The sequence below is a fragment of the Gekko japonicus genome, unplaced genomic scaffold, assembly GCF_001447785.1.
Source record: "Gekko japonicus isolate JY-2015 unplaced genomic scaffold, Gekko_japonicus_V1.1 scaffold708, whole genome shotgun sequence".
NCBI classification, from domain to species: Eukaryota; Metazoa; Chordata; class Lepidosauria; order Squamata; family Gekkonidae; genus Gekko; species Gekko japonicus.
Genome location: NW_015170295.1, coordinates 713,184 through 724,382, shown reverse-complemented (window position 1 = coordinate 724,382; position 11,199 = coordinate 713,184). Strand labels below are relative to the sequence as shown.

General features: G+C 42.3%; 1 protein-coding gene across 1 annotated transcript in view; it reads right to left on the bottom strand.

Moving 5' to 3' along the window:
- Window positions 1-11,199, bottom strand: part of VPS41 (VPS41 HOPS complex subunit) — a 181,230-nt gene that overhangs the window by 136,041 nt on the left and 33,990 nt on the right. Inside the window, exon 4 of the mRNA XM_015417909.1 lies at window positions 5,152-5,229. Coding sequence (XP_015273395.1) covers window positions 5,152-5,229 — 78 coding nt within the window. The remainder of the gene's footprint in view (window positions 1-5,151; window positions 5,230-11,199) is intronic.

Here is an 11,199-nt window from a genome sequence, read left to right as displayed (position 1 = left end):
TAGACACATCAAGTCTATCCTTTGTTCTCTGGCCATTTTAGTTAGTCTAAATCTCTTAAGGTTGGAGGTAAGACCGTTTACATTCAGTGAAAGGACTCTTAAGGACCTACCCATTTTCTTTATTTTTTTTATCTTAGTCCTCCCTGGCTGTGGGTACTTTACTTTATTTATTAAAGGAAACCCTCCCCCCCTTCCCCTGTGGATTAGACAACACTTTGGATGAAGGCATCATCCCGTCTTCCCACTTTCCAGAGTGTACGCATCCCAAACCTCCCCTTCCTTCTTATTCTTAAAGCTAGCTCAATAAACTTTTATATACTTCCCTTTATGTAGTATCCTCGTGCAAGTCCGTCCTTGGTCCTTTATCACGTCTGTTTGAAGGTCTTTCTCCCGGGTCGTCCGCATCCTCCATAACTTCCTACTCTCTCTGTTCTCTCAGGTCTTCTGTATCGATACCCAGTTGCCTGAAGAGTTCCCTTGCTTCCTTGGGGTTTCGTGCGGTCAGCCTCTTGCCTTCTTTAAATATTAATATTGAAGCTGGATACCCCCATGAGAATTTCACATTATTTTCATATAGTTTTTGCCCATAATGTCTCATTTGGTTTTTCTTCTTGATGGTTTCTTGGCAAAACCCAGACCTTTCTCCCTCTGAGGGTCAGGTCCTTCTTCTTTTTCAAAGTCTTAAATACTTCCTGCTGTAGCTTTTCTCTTGTAAATTTAAATATAATGTCCCTTGGGGCTCCTCCTTCCTTTCTCCTTTGCAGTCTATGGGCTCTTTCAATGTCTTAGGGTTGCACCTGAACCCCATTTTCTTCTATCCATTCTCTTAGTGTTTCTTCTAGGAGCTTATTATTTATCTCTTCTGAAATTCCTGCAAAAACAAGGTTTCCTCTTCTGTTCCTGTCCGATAACTCCGTAAGCTGGGTCTTTAACTATTTAATAATCTGTTTGTTTTTTGTAGCAAGCTCAGAAGCTGCAATCGCCCTCTGTTTTGTTTCTTTAAGTTCAGCTGCCAGTTCTGAAACTGCCTCTTTGACTGTCTTAAACTCCGCTTTTATCTGCTCCTGAGAGGTTATCATCATATTCTGGAATGCAGACATCTGCTCGGAGAGTTCTTTTATATTTTTTGCCATTGCTCTTATTATCTTCCAGTGAAGCAGAGAAGAGCTGGGAGTTTGGCCTGGGCGTTGCCTCCCTAAAACGGTAATAAATAATTGCTATCTTACCCTCTGAAACTTCAGAGTGGAATTCCTTGTGTTCACCAGATGTTCGTACATTGGTTTCTCCTTTTAGTTGTCCTTGAGGACGGACTAAACACGTTCTTTTTGAGCTTTTAAGATAATTATTCTAAGGAGAGGGCAAGCAACCAGCTTCATCAGCGCATGCGTACAACCTCCTGCAACCCCCAGTTTGTGTGCCAACAGTGGCACACCACCAGACCATTTGGCTTAGCCAGGGCCAGATCTCCACCCAAGCAAACAAGACATGGGCAGCATGGCTGAGGCCAGCAGGTTGGAGAAGACAACAGGCTGGCGGCACTGCTGGGGTTTGGCTTGCTCCAAGCATTTCTGGCCAAGTACAGCCCCCCCCCCCCCCGTTTGCTGGCACACCAACATATTCAAAGGTAAATGTTGCATTTTTTCGGCACACGAGGCCAAAGAAGGGTGCCTACCCCTCCACTTCAGAGCGCTCTGCATTCATTGCACTATTGCTTTATTGTTTCTGTTTCCCCGCCACATATCATATTACTCCTTCTCAGAAACAATGCCCATTCACCCTAGATTCTGAGACTGCAACAAGCTGTAATTCATAAGGTTTTCAATCTACATGTGGGGCCTTGAGATCTCCCAGCATTACAACTGATCTCCAGTCAACAGATCAATTCCCTAGAGAAAATGGCTGCTTTGAAGGTGGACTCCATGGTATCACACCCTGCTGAGGTCCCCCCCTCCCCTGGCTCCACCCTCAAATTCCCAGGCATTTCCTTTTTTAAAAAAATCCCCGTAGGGATATTTTTTATTTTACATATACTACAAACTACAAAGAAATATAGGGGAGGGACTACAACTAGGGATAAAGAAAAGCAAACCACACTAGACTAAAACCCCAAGAGAAGGAGATCTTTTCACTGTTAGTAAATATGTTAGTACCATTAGTTTTATTATCACAATATACTTGTTGAGTTCTTGCTTATAACAATTCACTTCTTGTATGTTATTTTGCTAGTTTATTTATTTATTTATTTATTTAATTCCATTTCTACCCCGCCCTCCCCGCATGCTTTTTATTAGTTGTTATGTTGTTATGAGAGAAGTCTCTGATCATCTTCTTATTCTTTGCTTCAAAAGGCCATTTTCCAAGTCCTTCTTCCTTTACTTCGGCTTTCTGTCTCTAAAATCGTATACCACTCTGGCAGGTCCTGCACCCTTTTCTGCCGCAGAATCCTCTTCCGTTCCAGAAGTAGCAGAGTCACTCGACTTCGATTCTCCCTCTTTAGACTCATCATCTGTCCCCAGCTGACGTTTCAAAAATTCTTTAGCTTTAAAAGTGGAGTCTATCTTCTCCCTTCTATTCTTAATCTTAAAGATGACACCTTCCGGAACCACCCATCTGTACAATATTCCATTATTTTGAAGAAAAGAAATTAATTCCTTGTAATTTTCCCCCTTTTGTCTAATTTCAAATGGAATGTCCTTTAAAGTTTTAATGATTACATTTCCCATTTTCAGTGGTGTTGCTGATGTTGCTTTTAAAATGGCATCTCTGGTTTGTCTTCTTGAAAACTTGACCACTATTTCTTCAGGTAGGCTATTTTTTTAAATATAATTGGAGTAAGCCCTATAGGCTGTCTCCATTTCGTTTACCAGTTCATCCGCTGTTAAGCCTACAACTGGAGCAATGATCTCACCAAGCACCCTCTTCAAGTCTTCCCGATCCATTTCAGGAACCCCCTGAAACCTGAGAATCATGTTAGCTTTTTCCATCTGAAGCTGCAAGACTCGATTCTCTTGGCAATTCTGCTTCATTTCCATCTCTCCCATACTTTCTCTGCTGGGCTGCCATCTTTCCCATTTTGTTTACAGTTTCTGCCGCTTCCCCACAACTCGGAAAACTCACCAAATGACTTCGCAATTCAGATAAGTCTCTCAAAACACTTTCGGTTTACTTCCTCCCCTCTCCCCCTTCGTGTCTTAACCGCTCATTCGCAAAAGAGGCGTCCCTCTTCGCAATCTCTGTTTCCAATCGCGGGGGGGGGGATCGCTTTTCAAACTAGTCCGTTTTTATTCAGAACTCATGTTCATTGTTGGCCAGTTTATCCGACCATGCTTGGTTTTATGCCATTCCGCTCGATCTTTGGCGCTTGTCCTGGTCAGTCCAGCTTATGCCTGAAGGCCACTCAGCGACTGGGTCGTCGGGGTGGAGGGGAGCCTCAATTCTCCGGCATTACGCCATCAAAGAGGCTACCCCTCAAAAGCCCCCTGGCCTGGAGCCTATCGCAATGGCTCCGCAGGGGTGTCACTTGAGGTGGCACCCCTCCAGGCCGCTGGTGTGCGATTCGCCCTCCTCCGTTGTGAGGAGAGCATCCGCCATCGCTGTTCCGTCAACCAGAAGTCCCCCCAGGCATTTCCCAACCCCAAATTGGCTACCCTAGCAATTCAGTACAAAATTAACATATTGCTGAACAAGTTCTTTAGACTTTAACAGTATATTCAAAGTTGATATTTTTTATTCCAATGGAAAAACTTCATGAAGAGACCGAGGTCCCCATACAGCAAGTGCAAGAACAAGTGCAAGTACGAACTTTCTCGAGCTGACTGTTCGTTTCGACCTTTGTCTTCGTCAGATGTCAGTTTCTGGTCTTTTCTATTCAGAGTTTCCAATAATTCCAACAATAAGTGTCAACATTTCAAGAATGGCTATTCAAAGCTCCCTCATTCACAAAATTTTTCTTCCGGATAGTAAATCTCTTCATGAAATTTTTCCATTGGAATAAAAAATATCAACTTTGAATATACTGTTAAAGTCTAAAGAACTTGTTCAGCAATATGTTAATTTTGTACTGATATCCTGTTGCTGGGTCCTTTGTTGAAAACAATTGTACCCTAGCAATTCAGCCATGATTATGCACTAACACAGCTTGTTGTCTTGCTTGCACGTATCCTTCACTCCTCTCACCTCCCTCTTGTGTGCAATAAAACTCCAATTATTTGAGGAACCAGCCTTTGAGTATCATGGGTGAACTAGATCAAACTAGGACATTTTGTGTCAAGTTCCACACGTGGAGGTGGGAGGGAGTGGCTATATTCCTACATGATCAGAATTTAAATGCAGTATGTCATCATGTCTGAATACAACCACAGAGCTTTCATCTCTTAACCTGGAAAGTTATGGAAAATTCAGCCATTCACCATGACAGTGGAACTAAATGCTTCAAACATCAAGGGGATTATTGCAGCCACACTATAACTTTGTCACACTGTTTCACTCAGTTAATATTTTAATACAACCATTTGCGCTTTTACATGCTTTGAAAATATTTTTGTTTTATTCATTCTCTGTGGTCACCGCTAATGATCATGACAAGCTAGTCAGAAGCAGAAAGCCTCTTCTGCTTTTGGCCAAAGGCCGCTGCTACTGACAGGTTCATTACCTCACACAGAAATTTCAGTTTTGACAGAAAGTGGGGAACAGGCCACGACCGTCATGCATTACAGCTCTACAGATAACTTGCTCTCATTTGGGTTTTTAAAGCTTAAACTTAACTACCTCCAAAAGCATTCTTCTCTCAAAAACATTTTTTTTAATGAAGGCAAACCTAACTGAAATTTGTTGATAGTTCTGCTTTCACAAAAATATGGGCAAACTCACTCCACAATGTATTCTTACCTACTCCAAAAATAAGAAAAAAACCATAACAATTATTAACAGGGGGGTAGCCCTATAATTATACTCATGGATCTGGCTCAAACACCTGCTATCTGCCTTAATGCTGGATAAGAGGAAATGCAATGACTCCCATTAAGCAGTGACACTGAGTGCCATGTTGTTAAGCCATCTGAGACCAGGTCACACAGCAATGCAAATTCTCAACCGAGAGGCACACCGAAAGAACTGCAAAATCACGGAAGTGAGGGATGTAGTTATACTTACAATATCGAACTTTTGGGTGATGTTCCCCTGGACATCAAGTAAATAAACCTTGCCATAATGTGTCCCAAGTGCCAAAAACTGAGGAGAAAAGAGGAGAAATCAATCATGTAATAAAAGCAAACCCACTAACACCACAAAATGTAGTACATACTACATGGAGAAACAAGGTTTACTGAGGAGGAACAGTATGGTTTCTGTAAAGGCAAATCCTGCCTCACCAATATTTTGGAGGTATCCAAGAGATAATATCCTGCCTCACCAATATTTTGGCGGTATCCCTCTTCCATGATTCTAGAACTTGTGTGCACCCAAGGATGTTGATGGGCAGTAGATTCAGGATTGATACATGAAAGCACTTCTTCACTGAGAGGCTTATTAACTTGTAGCATTCACTGTCACAGGATGTAATAATGGCTGCCAATTTGGTTGGCTTTAAAGATAGATTAAATAGCTTCCTGGATAATAGGCCTACCAATGGTAAAATGGAACACATGTTCAGGTCCAGTAACCCTCTAGATACCAGTTCTGAGATTCAACAACAGGCATTGGCTTTGGCCTCCATGCCCTACTTCTATGCCCTCTGAGGGCACTGCCTAATCCCCTTTCTCCATTGTCTTCCACAGCAACCTTCACACCTTCCTCCTGGCATCCAAACTCCCTCCCCTGCCTTGAACTCCCTTAATGTCCTTGGGGCTTTTTGTCCAGGGAAAGCTTCCCCATTTGATAATTTGGTACATAACTATCATTTATTTCTTAACTAAATTAAACTTCTACACTGCCCTCCCCTGAGGAACAGGGCTCAGGGTGGTGTACAACAATAAAACATTCAATATTACATTCACAGTTAAAAACAATAAAATAACAACAATAATAATTTGCCTGATGAGATGATGCTAAACTATTAATTGTGCCACTGCCTCGCTGGGGGTGGGGTGGGGGAGGCAGGAGACAGGAGTGCCAGACTGAAGGAAACCATCGCTGTCCTCAACCAAACGCCTGGCGGAACATCTCCGCATTACAGGCCCTACAGAACTGCATTAAGTTCCGCAGGGCATGAATGTTATCCGTCAGAGAGCTCCACCAGTTTGAGGACAGCTGGATGTCTCTTGGGCTGGGGACCACCAATAAGTTCTTATCTGCCGAGCACAATGCTCTTCGGGGGGGGGGGATACTAGAAGAGGCAGTCTTGAAGAGAACTAGAAACAGAGAAAGCACGCCTGGAAAAGGCAAGTATCCTTTTCAGTGGAAAAGTTCCAGATTAATGGAGAGAAGCTGGCTATGCAAATCATATAGCCCATTCTGGCCCTACGGTTACCTGTTTCAGCTACAAAGACAGGCAAGGAATCAACGTGGCCTGAAGTCCCCAGAGTGTGCAGAATACACCAAGCACATGTACTGTAAGAGTGCACACAGTACCCAAAATAATGCAAAGTCCTCTAGTAGCTATTCCATCAAAAACCGGGCTGGGGTGGGGGGAATAATATCAGCAGGTGTGAGAGTGTATATATGGCTGCCCTTCCCCACTGAATTGGGAGGACTAAAGAAAATTAAAACAAGAAGTCTGATGTTGCCTGGTACAAAAGAGGAAGCCCCCCCCCCCGGCCTTTCCCCGCATTACTCAAGTGGTCAGACTCTTAAATTCTCTGTATTTCATTGCATGGGCGCATGCTTCATTGCAACCTATAATGAAATGCTCAAATTTACAGGCACTACTAAGCGTGTCAGTCAAGCAGCACAATCTTTAAAAAATAACCTTACAGAAAGTCAAGGTTTAAAGGGATTTATCAAAATGGAATTGCTTAAAATGAAATTTCAGCTCAGGCACTTAAAATATGAAGCCACATTAAAGAGAAGTTAAAAAAAAAAGAGGGGGGGGAGAGAGAGAAAGAGGAAAAGAAGAGGTTCATTAGAAATTCATCCCCTGCAATGCCTTTCACTCCTGCAAGGTTGCCTCTTTACAGGAAGAAAAAAGTCCCCTGGGTAAAAAAATCAATACTAGTTAATAAAACATCAGGTGTGCAGACATAACTAGGTATGACCATTCCACCGCACAGGCCTGCCTGAATGCACCAGGTGCCATGACGATTAGTCATCCAATGCAGACAGCGAGCCCAGTGAAAATATGATGTTTTAGCATTGAAAGGGGGAAAAAGAAATTATTCTGGGGGGAAATTAGTCTGAATATATGCCAGTCTTCAACACTCCAAACAAAGCCAAATTGTGCTAATCGTAACATACATCTCTGATACAGACTACAGCTTTATTTATGATGACTCTTTCACAGTGTTTGATTTTTAAAAAATACACATTCCACCTTCAATTTTTAGCCTCGGCATTGTAAGAGACCAATTCCTAAAAGACAACTACACTCCAAGCTTCTAACATTATTGATCCCACTCATAAATAGTGCAGTTTGTTAGAAAGAAAGAAAAAACTTAAAACAACTCTAGTTCTCTGTGACATTATAATTACCTGGACAGTTCCAAATATTGAGCCTATTTAAAGCAGGGCCCAAGAAACTTGCCTCTGTGTTTTTTTAAAAGAGCAAACATCATAACTCTGGATTAGAATGATCAGCTGTCAAATCAGCTCTCAAGATTTTTCGCCATTCATTCAATGAGAATGCACAGGACCATTTTTCTTCGCCGTGAGGCGATTTCTTCTAGCAAGCTACTCAGAACTAGACTGTTGGAAGAGTCGGACATACGCTGGGACTGTAAACCAGAAGTGTGGAAAACTTTCCCTTTGTGTTGCAAAACATGTACCCAGTGAGAGTCTGGCACTTCCCATTATAATGGCCACATCATAAGTAGGAACACATTGTATTTAAGCACTGAGGAATCCATGTACAAACACCAAGCATATTTTTTCCCCAAAAGACAAGGTAGGAAAACACCTGCCCATGTTGGCTTTTGGATTACACCTGATGTCTTAAGAGTGCAAACATGTCTCTTTAAAAAAGAAACAATTTCATTCGCACTTAACCAAAGTTCAGTAAGACGTTGGGCCCTTCTGCATATTGAACCAAAAGTAGGATTGCCAGCTCCAGGTTGGGAAATACCTGGAAACTGGGGGGGGGGGGGGGGAGAGAGAGGAGAAGAAGAGAAGGAGGAGGAGGAGAAGGAGGAGCAGAAGGAGGAGCAGAAGGAGGAGGAGCAGAAGAGGAAGAAGAAGAGGAGGAGGAGGAGATTGGATTTATACCCCGCCCTTCACTTGGGAGTCTCAGAGCGGCTTACAAACTCCTTTCCCTTCCCCTCCCCACAACAGACACCCCCTGAGGTGGCCGGGGCTGAGAGAACTCTGACACAAACTGCTCTTTTTCAAGGACAGCTGTGCCAGAGCTTGTGACTGACCCAAGGTCACATCAGCAGGTGCAAGTGGAGGAGTGGGGAATCAAACCCGGGTCTCCCAGATTAGAGTCCGCACACTTAACCACTACACCAAACAGGGTGGAGCCTGAGGAGGGTGGGGTTTGGAGATGGGAGGGGCCTCAGTGGAGAATAATGCCATGGGAGTCCACATTCCAAAGCAGCCATTTTCTTTAGGTGAACTGACCTGTCGCCTGGAGCTCAGTTGTAATCCCAGTGTTGTTAAAAAATACTAAACAGGACTTGGAGAAGTGGAAAAATCTACAACTGTCCCTGATGGGTAGGATGGCAGCAATAAAAATGAATATATTACCAAGATGGATGTTTTTATTTCAAACTATACCCATATTGCAGAATCAAGCGCTATTTAGAGAATTGGATAAATTGACAACTAAGTTCATTTGTAATAGTTTTAAGTAAATAAATAATAGTTTGAAATAAATAAAAAATGTACAAATCTGGGTTCTGTTGTCGAATGATTTGATTTCCCCCCCCCCCCCCGGAAAATTATCCAGTGTCTGAGAATGTGATCTGCTTTATTTATTTAGGTAACATATCACTGCACTTTCCTCCCCAATAGGAACTCAAAGGAACGAACAAAAATGTCTATTTTTAATTAACATTCCAGCAGAATACAAAAAGCACACAATAACCACATCTTGTGCAGGTTCTGAATTGAATATTCTTTTACTAGCTTAGATTTGGGCTGGAATCACACACCCTAAATAATCCACTTTCAATCCACTTTCCAACTGGATTTTACTCTGTGAACTGGCAAAACCCCGTGGGAAAGTGGATTGAAAGTGAATTGAAAGTGGATTATTTAGTGTGTGTGATTGTGGCCTTGGTAAACATTTTCTTTGTAGTACCCTTTGTTAATTTTATGTCCCAGTAGAACAAAGTTTGAGTCTAGTGGCACATATTTAAACACACATTTCACTATTGGGGGGGGGGGCGAAATTAAGTGTGGTTTAAAAGTGCCATCAAGTTCATACATTTACGTGGGAATTATTATTATTATTTGAATAATACTTGTAAAAGCTGAAACAATATAGCATGAAACCCCCCTTTTGTCATCAAGTCACAGTTTGGTGGAGAAGATACTAAGAGCAAAGATTCCATTTACTCCAGAGGTCTTGCTGTTGAATATATTTCCAAATGATTATGAAAAAGAGAATAGGTATTTGACTGTTTATATGACGACAGCTGCAAGAATCTTATATGCCAAATATTGGAAAACTATGGTGATACCAACAAAACATGAGTTTGTGAATAAACTTTTTGAAACAGCAGAAAATGATAAACTGACTTTAGAAATGAGATTAAGCAAAGAGTGGACATTTCAAAAAAACATGGAAAAAGTTTTATGATTGGTATAATGTAAGTACAATAGAAGATTAGACAATTATGGCACAATGGACTTGAGAACACAGAAGACAGAAGAATGGAAAGTGATAGAGTGTTTCTATTAATTAAGTAATTGGATATAAGCATATAATGCAACTGTACTCCTGGTATATATGTTATGTGTAGTAGAGTGTTTGTTTGTAGTATGTAGATTTGTTTGTTGTAGATTATAAAAGAAAAATTAATAAAAGTGTACCTATGGGTACTTTAAAAAAAAGAAAGAAAACTCCAGCCACCACCTGGAGGCTGGCATCCCTAATCTAAAACCTTCCTAACATCTAGCATGGGATGGATTAACGTGCATTTACTTCTGAAGATGTGGAAATGCAGCTGATCAGGACTATGTTTGCCCATCAGAAACCAATGTGTGCCTCAGCTGTTCCAACATCATATTTTTAATCAAATGCCAGATACAGGAATGTGCACTCCTACTGTCATAAATCAGTCTGTGCTGAGTGATGGCTCAGATTTCTCAGATGAAGAGCTACCTGCTAGCCCTGAGCCAGTAATTGGACAGCCGGCTGTAGCTGGCTCTGAGCCAGAAGGAGAACAAGAGATCAGGTTACCGGCTGATCAGGAGTCACAGCCCTATACCTTGCAACTCTGAAGCAGTAAACAAGTCTTCAGCAGCCACTCCCAGCCCACACAGCTCACCCACACCCTTGCAGTGCTGACGCTGTCAGAGACACTTAATGTTGCAAGAAAGAAGAAGTGTGAGACTCATGGCCCATCATCAGCTGTCAAATGAAGAGACAAATGAATAGTTTCAGGATGACTGCCAAGGAATTGGCTGGGAGTTTAGCTCATTAAGACTTGGCCATAAATTCAGCTGGGAGAAGCAGCAGTTTGTGGATGTAACAAGTATACTTTGCCACTGAGCTATCAACCTTACTGCTACTGAACCTGTGCAACCTTGAACCAGACGTGACAACCAGCTTTTCTGGAACCCCTGACACTGGACTGGACTTGCAGCCTGGAACTCCTTACCCCTAGATTGGACTTTGGTAAACCTGCTGTCCGGAACCCCTGACTTTTGGACTGGACTTTGGTTACTCTCTGCAACCTTGCCTGTGACCTGCCCTGCTGGAACCCAGCCCCATGACTCCTGGGGAAGCTACACTGCATGTTAATCTTGACACATTTTGAGCTACAGATGACCCTAAAGTGGGACTATATATAACCCCACCCCCCAATCTATATCGCTTTACAATCCCCATTTTTCTACAGCAAAACAGGGCCAGCATGCAGCAGAGGAACACGTAGTTTGCCCCTC